A 19234-nucleotide genomic window follows, 5' to 3' on the forward strand; every position below is an offset into this window, starting at 1 on the left:
ATCTTCAAACTGTTTATGAGCTCATCACTAAGTTTGTTTCCTCAAAAGTAGTCCACCACCTCACGAGAAGCCAGACTATCAAACAACACCTGAAGGGTAGCAGAGAGAAGAGCTCCACCCACCAATTTTGCAGCCATGTTTTCTCCAGAATCGGTGGAGCAGGGAGTTCAAAAAGCTTATTAGATCTTGCATGCATGGGAAAGAGATGGAGAAGAAAGCTAAATGGAACGGCTTGAAGCAGTAGATAATAGGTCTTCATTCACATTGATTTTTTTCCGATGAACGGGTTGGTGGAAATTGACTTGGATTGGTTGGTCAACAACACAATTATTCAACGGAACAAGTTTCAAGATGCACTGTTTCTAGCCGCAAGATAAAGTCGTCTAATTTACACTTTCCACTTTCTTTTCTCTATTTCACTATGGTTATCTGGAAAATCCCTTTGGACAATTATTTTCAAATTTAGAATCATGCAAATTTTCTAATAATTTTGGCAAAATTAGTCGTATATACTGTCAAAAAGTAGAATAAAGTTTTGATAGGATAATTTCTGAACAAATGTTTGTGTTTAATTTTATCTAATTTATCTATCAAAATGCATATTTTGACTCAACTTTAAAAAAATAAAAGTTCAGAAGCATTATGAAATTTTTGGTATCATAGAGAGAGAGTACAAAAAAATAGTATGATTGAGAGAGATAAAATGTAGTTACCTTTTATTTTATTACTTATTTATTTATTTTTGGTTAGATAAGTTTAAGGTTTGCTCTCAATGAATTTGTAGAGCAGGAAGAGGTTGAGAACAGAAAACTATATTAAATTTGTTAATTTCAAGTCTATGGATTGATTTTTTTTCTCTTTTAAATTTCTCTCCTACTTTTTATATAACTAATAGTGGGTGGACTTTGGATTTCATTGGTTGGTTGGTCAGTCATTGTGGCGGACCTCACACGGCTAATAATTTTTTTTTCTTTTTTTTTAAAAAAAAAAAACAGTATTAGAAGGAAACTTTCAACTTGAACTAATTTTAGTAATGCAAAAATAAAAGCTTTTAATTTGTGTTTTTTCTTTCTTTTTCTGTTACATTCTATCTTAAAAAGAAATTAAGATGATATACAATGATAATCAACACCCTCTTCTTTTGTCTTCTTTCATATGAAACTATTTATTTGGCCATTACATTAGAGATTAAAAAAAATAATAACCAAATAAAGATTTACTATTTTGCTATGTTTCTTTGTGAAGCAGCTCATGAGGACTACAGAACTTAACTGTCTACACTGAATATTTCTTACCTTTAAATAGACATACATTTGAATGTCCTTAATTCTTCTTTCAATCTTTCTATACTATAGCCTCTGATATTCTGATTTTCAATATCCTCTGTTATAAAAAATTAATTTTTAAATTATGATACCCATAGCTACTAAGATAAGAATGAACTAAAGTCTTTAAATCATCATTAATATCCATGATAAATGTAAATGTAAAACTAATAATTCTTAATACAACACCATAATTAGAAATAACTAGTATTTGCAAATGTAGCATGCACAAATATCTAAATTTCCCAAATAAGTAAACTCAGAATTTGAAAATTTTATTTGCACTTGTTGCCATCTTGCAAGATTTGTGAACACATGAATCCAAAATAAATGAGGAAGAGGATGAAGGAAGACAAAAGCTTTGTTGTGAATTCTCATCCAATATGTCTTCTGCAACATTCCATATTCCTGCAAAAATAAATTTATTTAATATATAACAAGACCTCAAAAAGGAATAAACGTGATGGCCTCCCAAACCATCATATCAAATGCTTGATGCTCTACATCCTATGCAATATATATAGGCAGCATTTCTTGACCCTGTAATAACATGCAGTTTACCGTCTGATATTTAGACCTTCCATTTTGGACTAAACAGCTCAATATTGCTATCATTATCTAAGCTAAACTTTAGTGCTGTTGATTGATTTTCCTAAACTATTTAATGAAATCAATAATTCCATAAACTTGTTTACACTTCTATTCCATTCATACTTAAACAAAGGAAAGGTACCTTCAATTCTAACTAGAAAATGGGGACATATGTAAATAGCTCACTCCCTTTCTTTTTTGTTTTTATAAATAAAATAATTAAACAGCCAACAGAAAAGATACTGGACTACATAAATGAAATAGCATACATTTATAAAGGTACCGCACCAAGAATTGAATGGATGTTTAAGGAGTTTGAACCTACAAATATGTCTTAGCATTAAGAATTCAATCATAATGATGCCCTCAATCTATTTATCAATCAGAAAAATATTGGTTAGATCACGTTTTATATATCCAGATCTCAAAAAAATATCAACAATATTTGTAAGAAAATAAATAAATATATAAGCCAATGGTATCACCTTATTTAGTGATATATAAAACTGTGATGTTGTTAAACTTCTAACAGAAAAGATGACTATCCGAAGAGCAGACAATGAAGAGACATCCTAACTATGAAGAAAGTTGGAAAACCATATTGTTCAAACCTCAATAATATTAAAGAAAACTTTAACATTGACATGCAAATTGAAGTTGCACTAATAGGGAAAGGATTGACAATGATTGGAATTTTTTAATATATAGCTTAGTATAAATGTAGATAATGCCAAAAGAACAAAGCAGTTAAAACAAATTTAAAAAAAAAAGGGTAAATTTTGGAATAAGAAAGATGTCGGTGAATGTTCTGGGGTTTATGCATGCATGCACTCACAAAACAATTGAATATTCGAGAAATAAGCACAAGTGGGACAACAAATTCAAGATATTGTTACGTACCAACCTACCAGGAATGTAAAGAGTAGTCAGTTGCATATATCTGATCAAATGAGCTTATAATCGATATAGATGCGGGGGATGTGAGAAATCTTGTTCCAGTCTTTCCCTTTATCCCTCTGACACCTTTCTTCCAGGATTGGACATTGGTTGATATATAAACAATTAAGAGAGGTAGGAAGCTTCTGATGTGGCAGATTCTATAATTGAGGGCACGACTCGATTTCTAGAGATGTAAGAGAAGTGAGTTGTTGAAGCTTCTTTATGTCCAACCTCTTAAGACTTGCAAATCCACCCATCGTAAGATAGGTAAGAGTTGAAGGCAGCAGCCCCACCTCTGGAAACGATTCCACGCCTTCACCTCCTACGATTTCAAAGTCTTTAAGAGCTTGGAGCTTTTGTAAATTCCACTTGGATCGCTGTGCAATGAGTTTAGAGCAGTTTTTAATCCAAAGACTACACAGATTAGAGGGTAGACCCCCTTCAGGAAATGACTCCACCTCTGGACAATCAGCAATCCTCAATTCTTCCAGAGATGGAAGGAGTTTAGCCATTTGCTCAGGCAGCTCCTTTAATTTCTTGCAATCTTGAACTGTAAGATGAGTTAGATTGGGAGCATGCAATCCGCCATTAGGAAAAGATATCAACTTGAGGCAACGTTCGATCCGCAAAGAAGATAGACATATTAGGCCATGCTGGTATGGCAGCCCATCTGAGACTATCAGAGATTCTAGATTTTCACACTCTTCAAAACAGAGATAATTGAGGCTGGGAAAGAAATCCAGGGGAAAGAATATAAGTGAACCCCCGCAACTTTTTTGTATGGAAACACTTTGAAGAGACGTTTTGAGTGAGTCATGGTGCATTGGGAATTCTAATTTCTCACAATTATTGATTCGCAGTTGTGTCAGGGTAGCAGGGAGACACCCTGTAGGAAAGGATATAGGCAAAGAACAATCATTGATACATAGGCTTTGAAGACTACAAGTTTGGCTCTCTCTTAATGCCTTCATCAATGATTCTACACCTCTACATCCTCCAACACTAATCGTTTCCACTGTTTGTGGCAATCCCCGTACCTCTAGTTGTTCACACTTGCTTAAATCCAAGTGACGGATAGCCGGAGTCCTTGGGAGTGATGATACAAGAACCTCATTGCCACTTCTATAACCAGTAATTCGAAGATTTGTTAAACATGGCAGGTTCACAGGCCAATCAACAGTCCTTAACCTATCACACCCAAATATTTCAAGTTCTTGGAGTTTAGGGAAGATTTCACCATCGTCAACTCCAATTGAACACCATTCTTCCCACGCTGGCATATTTTTGAAACTTAAAAATTCCAGTGACACAAATGCCTTTCTCGCAGAATTAGAACCACTAATCCCATAAAACTCTGCACCCACAGTCACCACTCCAAAAAGTTCATCAATACACAGAGTTTTGAGGGAGGGTAGCTGTCCAAGTGGTGGCAAGCACTTGCAATACTTACAATCGCCAAGTTGTATATAGACTGTATTGCAGAATGATACATCACCTAACCAGTTTCGGAATGAAGTACCTCCATATCCAGATATGTTAAGCATATCCAGAATGATACTTCTTCGTCATGATTTGAATCATTAGAATTGCCATTCCAATGCAACCGCAACGCCTCAAGATTGTTTTTGTCTATCAACTTGGCTTCCAATGCATCCTCAGCACTTGGGACATTCTGTAAATTTCTAATGTAAAGTTCTCCATGGAGATCTGAAAGCTCCCTCAACTCTCCTATCTTTGTCTTATTATCTTTTCCCACAACAAAATATGTCAACGTCTGGAGACTCTTCAATTTACTCAATTGTCTTGGCATCTCTACTAAATTAAAACAATAACTGATATCAAGATGCCTCAAGTTGATAAGATGATGCATATCTTCAGGCAACTCAATGAGTTCACGACACCATGATAAATTTAAAATTTGTAAATTGTACAACTTACACACAGAATTGGGCAATCTTTTGATTGAAGTTTCAGAGAGATTAAGGAAACGAAGATGCTTTAGTTCACCAATTGATTCACTTAACTGCCTCAAATTTGTACAACCAAACAATGACAATACTCTCAAACACCGCAACTTCAAAATTACGTTGTTCACTACTTCATTGAATAAGTTGCAAAATGAATAACTGTCTAATGGTAAAAGTGTGCGCAAATGAGTTGATTCAGAAATAGTACCAAATCTCTGTGAGGAAACAACTGTTGCAACACCTAGATGACGCACCCTCATCGCCTTTTCATTTGAGTTGCCATCTTCTAATGTAAAACAATATTCCCCGGATACATATCTGGCTAAATCATGAACAAGATCATGCATCACAAAGAAAGAATTTTCCACTTCAAATGGGTATGTCCAGGAAGATATACTAACTTTACTTGATCTTTGGAAAAATGATGTTAACACTAACTCGTTAAAATATTCATCACCTATATCTTCCATTCTCTTATCTCTTTTTGATTGACGCAAAAGATTTTCTGCCATCCACAATAAGACCAATTCATGCTTCTGGAATTCATAGTCCTTGGGGAATATTGAACAAAAAGCAAAACATCGCTTTAGGTGTGATGGAAGGTAGTTGTAGCTTAACAACAAAGCTGGTAGAATTTTAGTCTCTTTATATGAAAAATCCCAAATCTCACTCTTTAATACTCTTTCCCATTCATTGATATCTCCTTTAGAGCACAAGAGGCCTCCAAGTGATTTTGCAGCTAAGGGCAAGCCATTGCATTTCTTGGCAATTCCTCGACCAATTTTTTCCGGGACTTGACATACACTAGAATCTCTAATTTTGTCAAATGCATGCTTTTCAAACAGTTTCCAGCAATCTTCATCTTTCAAGTGCTCAAGATGATAATGAGTTGGAATAGTGCCCGTGATGTCTGCAACTTTTTCATTGCGTGTTGTTACAATAATCTTACATCCTTGAGCCCCATAATTAAAAGGTGTACACATTTTCTTCCAATCAATATAATCCTCGTTCCACACATCGTCTAAAACAATTAAGAATTTTTTTCCGATTAGCCCCTCTTTCAACTTAATTTGAAGCAAATCCAAGTTTGAGTCATCATAAGAATGAGAATGAGACTTAGTTACAGCACAGAGGACTGTTTTCGTTACCTTGCAAATGTCAAACTCTTCAGAAACACAAACCCATGATTTGAAGTTAAAGTGCTTCTCAACTGCATGATCGTTGTATACTGATTGAGCAAGGGTGGTTTTGCCAATGCCACCCATGCCTACTATTGGAATCACAGACACCTTATTCCTACCCTCATGATCATCATCTGTAAGCAACAACTTGAGTATGGCCTCCTTATCAGCATCTCTACCGTAGACCTCAGATTCTTCTGTCAAAGATGTGGTCGGTGGTCTTGGTGATGGTTTTTCACCAACACCCTTTATAAGACCAAGCACATATATTCGTTCTTTAAGAAATTTCAACCTTTGAAGAATCTCCTCCAACTTCTTCTTCATATCTCGATCATATGAACGGACAGAAATGGAAATAGAATGTTTGAATAACTTACTTGCTTTGGACGACTTTGTTGATTCAGCTTTTAATCTAGATTGCAGAGCATGAGTTTCAATCTCATCCAGCAGATCGTCTACATCGTAGGAAGCATTTTCAAGGTCGTCCAGCCACTGCTTGATGTTTGGGTTGGTGTTTTGCTTCACCGCTGCATCATCGAGCACAGAATTAACAGCTGATAGGACAGTCTTCAAATTGTGATGAGCTGATCACTGAGTTTCTTTTCCCGCAGGTAGTCCACCACCTCTCGACGACCCAGCCTATCAAACACCACCTGAAGAGTAGAAGAAAGAAGAGCCCCACCCACCAATTCAATGTTGGAGACAAAGGACTAAAGGAGAAACCAAGAAAATTGATTTTTATTAATATAAAACAATTGGTACACTCTCACGTATAAAGAGAGCAACACACTCACTCACACAAATGAGCAACACACACTAACACACTCACACTCACTTGATTTTTGACTTACACTAGGACACAAAACACCTTCTCACACTCTTCTCACTCAAAGAACTCACACTCACACGTACAACACTCTCTCTTTTTTCTATTGCTATTGGACATGACACTTAACTCATGCATCATCACCTATTTATAGAAGAGAAAGTAGGTTGTGGATACTTCTAGAAATATTTAATTATAGATATTTTTCTCACCACTTCCAAGGCACTAGTTGTTCTCCATTTTTAAAGAGAAAACAAGATAACTCTAGATTCTTCTAGGGAGCTAAGTCGGCATTGATATTTATCAATACTCCCTCTCAATGTCGACTCTCTTGATTGATTCTCTATTCACCATGTTGAGCATTTCTCTTAACTTTGTAAGCTTGGTAATATTGAGTGCTTTAGTGAATAAGTCTGCCGCTTGATCTTCTGTTTTAACGTGTTGCATTTTAATTTCTTCTTGCAGTACTTTTTCTCTGATAAAATGATAATGTATCTCCACATGTTTTGTCCTTGCATGAAATACCGGATTCTCCGCCAATTGTATTGCTGATTGGTTATCACAATGGAGAGAAACTGCATAGTCAACTTGTTGATGTAAATCTTTAAGTAGTTGTCTTAACCACATACCTTCTTGGCCTGCCATAGCAGCTGCTCTATATTCTGCTTCTGTAGTTGACAGAGACACAGTTGGTTGTCTTTTACTGCACCATGATACTGCTCCTGAACCAAGGCTGAATATATATCCAGTAGTCGATCGTCGTGTATCATGATCTCCAGCATAGTCGGCATCACAGTAACCAACCAACTTGCATTCCTCTCCTCTTTTATATAGAAGCCCCAAGTTTATAGTGCCTTTAACGTACCTTAATATTCGTCGGACTGCTTCCAAGTGAGGTTTCTTTGGACTTTGCATATACCGACTTACAACTCCAACTGCAAATGAAATATCTGGCCGCGTCAGTGTTAAATAGATAAGACTTCCTACCAATTGTTGGTACATAGTAGCATCCCCCAAATCTTTTCCTTCATATGCAGATATCTTAGCATTCACCTCCATTGGAGTTGATATTGGCTTGCAGTCCAACATTCCAAATTTTTGTAATAGATTCTTTGCATACTTTTGTTGACCAAGAAATAAACCTTTCTCTGTTCGGTCAACTTCGAGTCCAAGGAAGTGCTTGAGCTCCCCAAGTTCCTTCATCTGGAAGCGAACTGATAAATTCTCTTTGTTTGAGAGATTTCATCTTCATGATCTCCTGTGATAATTAAATCATCCACATATACTAGCACTACTGCTAGGTTTGTTCCTTCAGTCTTCACAAATAAACTAGAATCTGCAGAAGATACTATATATCCACTTTGAAGACGGAACTCTGCAATCTTACCGTACCATGCCCGCGGAGCTTGTTTTAGACCATAAAGTGCCTTCCTTAGCTTGCACACGTATTCTGGATTAGTTTTGCTTTCAAAACCCTTTGGCTGTATCATATAAATTTCTCTGTCTAGATCTCCATTCAAGAAGGCATTCTTCACGTCCATCTGCCACAGCTTCTAGTCTTTACTTGCTGCAAGTGCTAGTAGAACACGTACGATAGTGATCTTTGCTACTGGACTAAACGTCTCATCATAGTCTAGTCCATATTGCTGTGAGAATCCTCGTGCGACTAAACAAGCTTTATATCTTTCAATTGATCCATCATGATGAGTTTTTATCTTGTAAACCCATTTACAGGATATGGGTTTTACAGTTTTAGGTTTAGGCACCAAATCCCAAGTTTGATTTTGATTTAATGCAGAAATTTCTTCTTCCATAGCCTTTCTCCATTCATGATATTTAGATGCTTCTTCATATGATGTAGGTTCTTTTATATCCTCCATTTCTGTTATTACTACATTAGCGTACCTGGGATTTGGTCTTCGTTGTCTGCTCGATCTTCTTGGTTGTGGAGTTGTCTCTTCGTCATTTTGTTGAAGATTCGACCCGATGTTCTCTGGTATTCCTTGATGTACACCAGACCGCCAGGGACTTTGAGATGATATCGTAGGCTCGTCTGCTACAGTCGGCTCGTCTGCTACAGTCGGCTCGTCTTCTCCTTCATTTGTTGGCTGGCATACTTCATATTCTTGTTCCCCCATATTTTGTTGCATCTTGACCTCAATCTCCTTTGAATTTGGCAACTCTGTATTTTGAGGTGCCCACCAAGAAGATGCTTCATCGAACACCACATTTCGTGAAGTATAACATCGTCCAGTATTAGGGTCACAACATCTCCACCCTTTTCTTTGGCTATCATATCCGACAAAAATGCATCTTATTGCCTTCTTATCAAACTTCATGCGTAAGTGAGAAGGCACAAACACATAGCAAACACAGCCAAAGATTCGAAAGTGGCTTACTGTGGGTTTTATGTTCCACAGTTTTTCAAAGGGTGAAAGGAATTCTAACTTTGCTTGAGGGAGCCTATTAATCACATGAGCTGCTGTATTCATGCACTCAGCCCAAAATCTTCCTGGAACATTTTTTGCATGTAGCATGCTCCGACATGTTTCTGCAAGATGTCGGTTCTTTCTTTCCGCAATACCATTTTGTTGCGGAGTATTTGGACACGTCAATTGATGTCTTATTTTGTATTCTCTTAAATATTGTATAAATTCTCTTGAGGTATATTCTCCCCCATTATCTGTGCGTAGGCATTGTATCCTTTTGCCTAATTCTCTTTCTACCTTTTCCTTAAATCGCTTAAATTTTGAAAAGGTCTCAAATTTTTCTTTCATAAAGAAAACCCAGACGTACCTTGAAAAATCGTCAATGAATGTCACCATATAATGCATGCCTCCAACTGATGACTGCTTGATACGCCCGAAGACATCAAAGTGAATGAGTTGCAGAGGCTCTTTTGCTTGGAACTTTGAATCTTCAAATGGTAGTTGATGTGCTTTGCCGTATTGACACCCTGCACAGATTGTGTCGACACCGACATCGAGTTGGGGAAGACCCTTGAGCATTGACTTTTGCATCATCACCTTCAACTTTTTGTAGTTGACATGTCCTAACCGTGCGTGCCAAAGGTCTGATGTCTCGTTCCTTCTTGTCTTGTTTACGTAGGCAGACTCTGCTGACATCACATAGATAGATTCCAATCGCCGCCCCTTCATTGTTGGTGTACCAGAGATTTTAAGGTCTCGATACACCTTAACATCCTCAGGTCCAAACAATACATAATTTCCTGAAGATGTTAGTTGAGCTACTGACAGCAAATTCTTCTTCATTCCTGGCACATGATAGACATCTTGCAGTTGAACTTGATGGCAACTAAAACGAGGCATGATTGCTGCCTTACCAACGTGAGCTATCGGCAATCTTGAGTCATTTGCCGTCACCACCATACGCCCTCCTTTATACTCTGTCATGCTTTGCAGCTTCTCTTTATCTCCCGTCATATGATTTGAATTTCCAGAGTCTATAATCCAATCATTTTTATAATCAATGCGTCTAGGGATAACCACTGCGAGTGCCGTTTCCCTTTCTTGCATTGAACTTGAGCCATCCATGAGCTCAACAGTAGCCAAAGATGCTTCAACATCCCATTCATCTTCACTTATATTATTTTGAGGCTCTGGGATAACTATATTACTTTCTGTAAATTTCTTCCTTAGTCTACAGTTTTTAATATAATGTCCTTTTCTTCCACACTTGAAGCATCTTCCATCATCTCTTTTATTTTCAAAAAATCGTCCATTATTTCTTTTATTTTCTAAAAATTGTTGTCTATTTCTATTATTCCTTTGTTCTCCTCTAAAATCTTCTCCATGTTGATTTACCTTATTAAATTTTTGTTGTTTGGGTCGCCCTTTTCTTCTGCCGCTAAAGAGCGCTTCTTCATTGCTCTTTAGTGAGACCCCAGCCATTTGTTTGATCATATTTTCTTGATCAATAAGTAAATTTTCTAATTCAATCAATGAAGGTTGGACTGGCCAACCTTGAATGGCTGAAATAAATCCTTTAAATTCGGGTCTCAACCCATGTAAAATTATTCTCCTCATTCTAGATTCTGTAACAGGAGAACTAGGATCTAACTCAGTAATTTCGCGACTAAGAGTTTTTACCTTGTTGAAATATTTCTGGATTGTCATGTCGTGCTGTGTTGTTGACAGTAATTCACTCTCGAGAAGCTGCAACCTTGTAAACGTGTCCCAGGCCTCTTTTGGAACTTCAATATCCCGTATGTACTCCAACATCTCTTCTTCAACTGTAGATTTAAGGGCAAACATTGCCTTACCAGCTTTAATATTCCACTTCTTCAAAGCCTCAGCATCTTGTGGTTGCTCGACTTCACTCCCAGCTATGATCTCCCAGAGATCTTGGCCCTTCAAATATGACTTCATGCACGTTGACCACGTGCCGTAATTCTGACTGTTGAGCTTCTTAATACCTCCACCAACTTGAAGGTCTCCCATTATGGTTGCTGGAAATTCCCGCAGCACTACGTAAACTTAGTCTTGACTACGTGACCACGAACAAGAAGCTTCCACAAAGTTGAACTTGGACCAACCAGGCTCTGATACCAAAAATGTTGGAGACAGAGGACTAAAGGAGAAACCAAGAAAATTGATTTTTATTAATATAAAACAATTGGTACACTCTCACGTATAAAGAGAGCAACACACTCACTCACACAAATGAGCAACAAACACTAACACACTCACACTCACTTGATTTTTGACTTACACTAGGACACAAAACACCTTCTCACACTCTTCTCACTCAAAGGACTCACACTCACACGTACAGCACTCTCTCTTTTTTCTATTGCTATTGGACATGACACTTAACTCATACATCATCACCTATTTATAGAAGAGAAAGTAGGTTGTGGATACTTCTAGAAATATTTAATTATAGATATTTTTCTCACCACTTCCAAGGCACTAGTTGTTCTCTATTTTTAAAGAGAAAACAAGATAACTCTAGATTCTTCTAGGGAGCTAAGTCGGCATTGATATTTATCATTCAACAGCCATGTTTGCTTCAGAATTTGCAATCCGCAAAGAGATTGATCAAAGAAAGCAAATGGCGATGGAGAGAACCCGTAGCAGTAGGTTTGGTAAAGCAAATGGCAATGGAGAGAACAGAGCGCTAGATCTGGTTGGCTAAAGTCAACCTATTGAGTTGCTTCTAGTTTTTCGCTTTACTCCATACACAACAAGTGGTGGGTGGACTTCGGATCAGCTCATTGGTTGGATCAGTCATTGTGGTGGACCTCACAAGGGCGAATAATTTTTCATAAAACATAAAGAAACACAACTATTAGAAGGAACCTTTCAACTTGTATTAATCTATTGATCTAAAATAAAGTTTTAAACTTGGATTTTCTTCTTAATTTTCTCTGTTTTATATTAATATCTTAGTAGAAGGTGATATGTGATATGATGACCATAATATGAAAACACTAATTTGGCCATTATGGAAGAGGAACAAAAAATAAAATAAAATAAATAAATAGTAAAGAATCACCATTTTAATCCTTGGGATCTTCTAAATGTAAATATCAACAGGAGAATCACACAAAAAGAAATCTGGTGGAAAAACTGTTTTCTGGTTTTCAAATTTGTTACATGATAAAATAAATTCTGTTTTTTAAATCAGAAAAATAGTTCTTTTAGTACATTACAGATCATGCTCCAAAATTGCAAAGTTATAAACCAAAAGCCAAATATCGTGTAACTTACGTTTTTCCAATGGAAAATGCTTCATATCTTTTGAACTTTTTTCCTGAACAAAATAAATAAATAAGTATATAAATGTTACATATTGCGTTTAAAGTTCTGCTAAGCTTGCATACAAATATGTGTTTATTGGACACTGAGAAAGGCAAACAGAGGCTGAAAATTTTGATTTAAGAAACTGGAAATTTCTTTTTTCCAGGCATGGCAATAATTGTAGGTCCTTTACTGTGGGCCTTGCGAAGTTTACCTAACTTTCCTCATATAGGACAAAAAGGTGTGGTCAATCTCCCAACAATTTCATACTCAGAAAGGATATAATTTTCAGAGTGGTCTATGCACTCCAATTCGGAATAATCTAAAAAGAAGCTCCAAACACTAACATAAAATGTTCAAAGTGAAGATTCATTTCATTTTCAGAAAGAGAAAGCAGGCTAAGTTTAGTTTCTGTAAACTCAAGTTTTGTTCAAAGTGAAGAAAATCTTTTTTCTTCAAAACCTTTTTCTTTTCACTTTGTCAAAATTCTAATATGATCCAAACAAATGGTCAATGCAAAAGCAAATCCTTCCGCGCAGCTTCTCTTGCAGCTTCAGTAATGCTCATCCAGAGCGTCGTAAGAAACTTCTTACCCCCCCACCTCCACATGTTTCTCTTCTCCGCTGTGAAAACCCTTTCTCGATGTTTCTCTTCCCAACTTACTGTTGTTGTAGAGGAATTTCAAGGCTATTGCATAAAACAAATTTTGAGGCTTCAGAAATCTACTTAGGTTCTAAATCAAAACCATCAGTAAGCAGAGTAAAAGTCAAAAAGAGCAAGAAGGAAGCAAATTTAGCGGCTAATACAGATATTGGCCACCACACAAGTTCAGGCAGAAACGAAAATAAATAATCAAAACATGGGGGATCTCAACTCCTCTCTGAGATCAGATGTGGGCTACTTTGAGCAGAGTTTTCACAAGAAACACAATAAGACAAGGTATTTGGATCATACTTTCCATGGATATTAGAAAAAACAATGGCCATTAGAGAAGAGAGAAAAACAGTGAATTTCTACAGTGCTAGTGGAGGAACTTGGTGCTTTGAAGAAGTCCATCTTAATCACCCAATAACTTTCAAGAGTCTTGAAATAGATTCCAAGACCAAGAAGGATTTTTTAGAGGACTTGGACAACTTTCGTGAATGGGAAGGAATACTACAAGAAAACTGGGAAAGCTTGGAAAACAGGCTGCTAGTTATATGGTCCAAAAGGAACTGGCAAGACAAGCTTGACAGTAGCCATATCCAATTGTCTTAAAGTTTGACATCTACAACTTGGATTTAACAGATGTTCAAAGCGACTTCCATCCCAGATTTTTTGCTTATTAGGGTGTCTAGCCGAGCAATAATTGTAACCATGGACTTAGATAACTCTAAAGTTACAAAACTAGGATCCACCAGATGATCAAATGTTAAGACAAACCCAAACACAAGGATATAATAATTATAACACTGTCAGGACAGCTGAATTTCATGGATGGAATTTACTCATGCCGTGGAGAAGAGAGAATGTGGAGCCAATGCAATCAGCTCAACATAGCATAGCAAACAGAGAAAAAGATCTTGCAAACACAATAATTTTGAGGATCAACATGCATATTCTACTTTGTTTGGGGAAAAAAAAAAAAATACATTCTTATTCGTGTGTGTGTGGGTGTGTGTGGGTGTGTGTATACATATATATAAAATATTGGACTATCTAATACAATTTTATTCATGTATACGCGTAAAACATTTAGGACTATCCTGGATATTAAAATCCAAAAGTAACAACCACATCTATCAAACTAAAACCTGAAGAGAAGTTTCTTGAAAACCATCAAACATATTGAATTGTAGATCTTGAAAAGAAAAAAAATAACATATTAAAATGGCTTAGCAGAAGGAACATATATGGCAGAAAAGTGAAGACATTTGGTAATTTCCAGCAAGACATAAGAGGAGTCACAAAGAGCAAGGGAAGTATTTTACATCAAAATAAAAGGCAGATGAGAGACGGTAAAAGCAGAGCACTGAAGCAGAAACAGACACTCCTCTGTTTTTGCAATGGAGGAAAGAAAAGGGAATCTGTGTGCAGGTAAACTGTTTAGGTATATTTTGATTTTTTTTTTCCTTGTTTTTCTGATTTGATATCAGAGATGGGAGGATTCAAACTCCAGACCTTGGTCAGATAAAATAGTAAAAATCTTTACAACGAGGCTATGACAATGAAATCTTTACATAATATCTGCACTAAAAGGGGTTAAAAGATACAAAAATACACTATCTACGACAATGAGGCTGAGGCACATAACCCATGAAACGGGCTCAAGGTTGATATAAATGGTGGGGATGTGAGAAATCTTATTCCAGTCTTCCCGTTTATCCCTCTTGCACCTTTCTTCCAAGATTGGACATTTATAGATACTTAAAGAATCTCTCTTCTGGCAGATTTCTTAATTGAGGGCATGACTTGATTCCTAGACATTGAAGAGAGGTGATTTGTTGAAGGCCCTTTATTTTCACCCTCTCAAGACTTGCAATTCCAGAGATGTTAAGAACAGTAAGAGTGGAAGGCAGCAAACCATCCTCTGGAAACGATTCCACACCAGCACCTCCAAATTCATCTTTAATTATTAACTGTTTAAGAGCATGGAGTTTTTGCAAATTCCACTTCTTTCTGTTTGCAATGAGTTTACAGCAGTTTAAAACTTCAAGTTTAATCAGATTAGAGGGTAAACCACCCTCAGGAAATGACTCCAGCTCTTGGCAAAATGAGATGTACAGGGTTTTCAAAGATGGAAAGAGGTTAGACATTTCCTCAGGCAGCACCTCTAGCTTCTTGTAGGCTCCAACTGCAAAACCAGCCAGACTGGGGGCATGGAAACCTTTTTCAGGAAAATATATGAAATTGGGGCAGTTCACAATTTGCAAGTGACTAGAGACTCGAGGTTCTAGCATAGCAGTCCATTCGACACTGTCGAGATTCTAGATGTTCACACCTTTCAATATAAGGAATTTTGAGGCTAGGAAAGAAATCCAGGGGAAAGAAGACAAATGTTTTAACAAAACTGTTTGATATTAAAACATTTTGAAGCAATGTTTTGAGCGAGCGGTGAAATAGGAATTTTAATTTCTCACAGTCCTCGATTTCTAGTTCTGTCAAGGTAGTTGGCAGACATCCTGCAGGCAAGGATATAGGCATGGAACATTCACTAATATATAGCTTTTGAAGACAAGAAGTTTGGCTCTCTCTTAATGCTTCTACCAATGATTCTACACCATGACATCCTTCAATTCTATGTGATTCTACTGTTGGTTAGGTTGCTGCAGCTGTGGTTCTTCACACTTGTCTAACTCCAAGTCTTGGATAGCTGAAGTCCTTGGGAGTGATGAAACTAGAACCTCGCTTCCATCAATTATAAGCTTAGCTGAACATGGAAGGGTGTGAGGCAAATCAGCAGTATTTAGCCTGCCACAGTTATATATTTCAGTTTGCTGAAGCCTAGGGAAAACTTCACCATCTTCAGCTTCAATTGAAGACCATTCTTCCCATGCTAACATCTCACTGAAACTTAAGAATTCCAGTGATGCAAATGGCTTTCTCATGGAATTAGATGCACTAAACCCGTAAAACTCAGCACCCTCACTCAGCACTCCACATAAGTCCGTAAATATAGAGAGTTTTGAGGGAGGGTAGCTGTCCGACTAGTGGTAAACAGTTGCAGAACTTACAATTGTCAAGTCTTATAATTAATATTTTGCAGAATGAAGGATCCCCTAACCAATTTGGGCATGTTCTACCTCCATATGCATAAATGGAAAGAATTTTCAAGTTTGTGCAAGGCAACAGCTCTTTAAGTATTTCTCTGTCATGTTTTGAATCATTAGTATGACCTTTCCAAGACAAACACAATGCTTCAAGACAATTCTTGTCCACCAATTCGGTTTCCGATGCATCCTTAACACTTGCAACCTTCTGTAAATTCTCAAGTGAAAGTTCTCCATGGAAATCTGAAAGCTCTCTCAATTCTAGTATTTTGGTCCCGTTATCTTTTCCCACAATGGAAGTGCTCAATGTTTGGAGATTTGTCAGTTTATTTATTTGACTCAGCATCTCCATATCCTTGTCACTTTCACTGATATCAAAATGTCGCAAGTTAATGAGATGATGCATATTTTTAGAAAACTCAATGAGGTAACTACACCTAGAAAAATTTAATACTTAAAAGATTGTATAACATACAGGTTCTGGCAAACTTTCGATTGAAGTTCTAGAGAGGTCAGGGAAGGGAAGAAACTTTAGTTCACCAATCAATTCAGACATGTGCTTCAAATTTTCACAACAAAGCAATGATAATGCTCTGAAATACCTCAACTTCAATGTAATATTATTCACTAATTCATTAGTTAAGGTTCAAAATGAATATTCAGATAATGGTAAAAAGGTATGCAAGCAAGCTGCTTCAGAAATAGAATTAAACCTCTTCAAGGTAATAGACATTGAAACATAGATGGCGCACCTTCATCATGTCTTCCTTGGAGTTGGCCTCTTCAAATGTAAAACAATATTCCCTGAATACATATTTGGCCAACTCATAAACAAGATTATGCATGACGAAGCAAGATTCTTGTGCACTACTTGATCTTTGGAAAAAAAAATCTAGACACCAACTCATTAAAACATTCATCTCCTATATCTTCCATTCTCTTATTTCTCCTTGCTCGTTGCAAAAGATTTTCCTTCATCCATGATAAGACCATTTGCTGCCTTTGAAATGTGTAGTCCTTGGGGAATATTGAACAGAAAGCAAAGCACCGCTTTAGGTGTGAAGGAAGACAATGGTAACTTAACCTCAAAGCTGGTAGAATATAGCTCTCATTATCTGAGAAATTCCGAATCTCATTCACTGATATTCTTTTCCATTTTGCAACGTCTAGTCTATAGCACAAGATGCCTCCAAGTGTTTTTACAGCTAAGGGCAAGCCCTTGCACTTTTCAGAAACTCTTCTACCAATTGTTACCAAGTCTGGATATGCATTTAAATCTTCGTTGTCAAATGCATGCTTGGCAAACAGTTGCCAACAATCTTCATCTCTTAAGTGCTCAAGATAATAGATGGGAGCAGTGTGCATGATATGTGCGACAGTTTCATTGCGTGTTGTCACAGGAATCTTGCTTCATTGAGCCCCATATTTAAAAGTCTACTCATGTTCTCCCAATTGACATAATTTTCATTCCACATATTGTCTAGAACAATCAAGAATTCCCTTTCCATCAACCTCTCTTTCAACGTAGTTTGAAGTCAATCTAAGTATTATCATAAAAATGATAGAGGGACTTAGTCATGCACAAAGGATTCTTTTTGTTATCTTACAAATATCAAACTTAACAGAAAAATAAATCCACGATTTGAGCTTAAATTGCTTGTCAACTTTGTGATCATTGTACACTGATTCAGCAAGGGTGGTTTTGCAAACACCACCCATACCTATTATTGGAATTACGGACACCTTATTGCTACATCATCCGTTCTTCAAGAAATTTCAACCTTCCAAGAACCAGCTCCAGCTTGTTCTTCACATCTCGTTCATTATTCAAATTGAAAGAAGTGGAAAGGAAGTTAAATAACTTACTTGATTTTGTTTTTTATCCAACTTCGATCTTGGATTGCAAAGCATGAGTTGTAGTTTCGTCCAAGAGATCATCTGCATCATAGGAAGCATCTATAAGCTCGTCCAGCCACTGCTCGACATTTGGATTTGTGATTTGCTTCTCCTCTGCATCATCAAGCACGGCATCAACAGCCGATAGAAGAGTCTTCAAATTGTTGATGAGCTTGTCACCGAGTTTCATTCCACGCAGGCAATCCACCACATCACCACAAGCCAGTCTATCAAACAGAACATCAAAGATAGCAGAAAGAAGAGCTTCACCTACCAATTCGGCAGCCATGTTTGTCCTCAGAATGAATATGCACAGCAGTGAGAGATTGAAAACAGAAAGCAAATGGCAATGCAAAGAGAAAACCACTAGCATTTGATTTGCTATTACAACTCAACGGATTGATTTGGTTTTTTTACTTAGTTTTTGTGTCTTACTTATCATACCACAAATGGGTAGTTGGACTTTGTAATTCAATGGTTTGGATGGTCATCGTGGTGTACCTCAACTATTTGAAACACAACTATTAGGAGGAAAATTTCAACTTGTATTAGTTTATCGATACAAAACAAAGTTTATCGATGCAAAAACAAAGTGTTTAATTTGTGTTTTGTGTTTGACATTCTACAACCATGATATATAGAGAACATGGAACGCACTAGCAAGTTACAAAACCGGGATTCACCTAAGAATATCAGACACAGAAAAAAAATGAAACCTTACCATTCTAAGGGCTATTGGATTTAGTGGATGGACTTCAACTATCTGGGTCTTTACCATCAAAGGGGTTGATAGAAGTTGAGGTCACTGTTAGTGTAGAAGTGGCTGAGAAGTTGGATGAAAATTAGAGATCCTCAACTCTCTCTTTCAAGGCCTTCCAGCTTCCTTCACAGTGACAGTAACAGAATCCAACACCATTCCAACTTGAAATGACAAAAATACCTGCGGCTTCAGACCTGGCAGGTATCGGGTGGGGTTCATATTTGTCATTAACTTCTAG

General features: G+C 37.0%; 4 protein-coding genes across 4 annotated transcripts in view; all 4 read right to left on the reverse strand.

The window, feature by feature from the left end:
- The window catches only part of LOC132800324 (putative disease resistance RPP13-like protein 1), a 54729-nt gene extending 42373 nt beyond the window's left edge, over window positions 1-12356 (reverse strand). The window contains exon 1 of the mRNA XM_060813734.1: window positions 11909-12356. The gene's annotated coding sequence lies outside the window, so the exon portion shown is untranslated. The remainder of the gene's footprint in view (window positions 1-11908) is intronic.
- LOC112493166 (putative disease resistance protein At3g14460) lies at window positions 1440-6234 on the reverse strand. The gene is made up of 3 exons (XM_060813512.1): window positions 4375-6234; window positions 2817-4291; window positions 1440-1733 (listed from the first exon to the last, which is right to left on the reverse strand). Exons 1-2 carry the CDS (start codon window positions 6085-6087, stop codon window positions 3014-3016), a joined length of 2991 nt encoding a protein of 996 aa, XP_060669495.1. The 5' UTR covers window positions 6088-6234; the 3' UTR covers window positions 1440-1733; window positions 2817-3013.
- On the reverse strand, window positions 6239-8370 carry LOC132800249 (uncharacterized mitochondrial protein AtMg00810-like). Its single transcript, XM_060813513.1, has 4 exons — window positions 8116-8370; window positions 7459-8032; window positions 6381-6530; window positions 6239-6249 (listed from the first exon to the last, which is right to left on the reverse strand). The coding sequence occupies exons 1-4, from the start codon at window positions 8368-8370 to the stop codon at window positions 6239-6241; spliced, it is 990 nt and encodes a 329-aa protein (XP_060669496.1).
- Window positions 12357-15878: 3522 nt separating the features above from the next.
- LOC125418635 (putative disease resistance RPP13-like protein 1) lies at window positions 15879-17705 on the reverse strand. Its single transcript, XM_060813514.1, has 5 exons — window positions 17245-17705; window positions 17054-17144; window positions 16871-16947; window positions 16355-16777; window positions 15879-16269 (listed from the first exon to the last, which is right to left on the reverse strand). Exons 1-5 carry the CDS (start codon window positions 17703-17705, stop codon window positions 15879-15881), a joined length of 1443 nt encoding a protein of 480 aa, XP_060669497.1.
- Between the last annotated feature and the right edge of the window lie 1529 nt (window positions 17706-19234).

The sequence above is a fragment of the Ziziphus jujuba genome, chromosome 12 (assembly GCF_031755915.1).
Source record: "Ziziphus jujuba cultivar Dongzao chromosome 12, ASM3175591v1".
NCBI lineage: Eukaryota > Viridiplantae > Streptophyta > Magnoliopsida > Rosales > Rhamnaceae > Ziziphus > Ziziphus jujuba.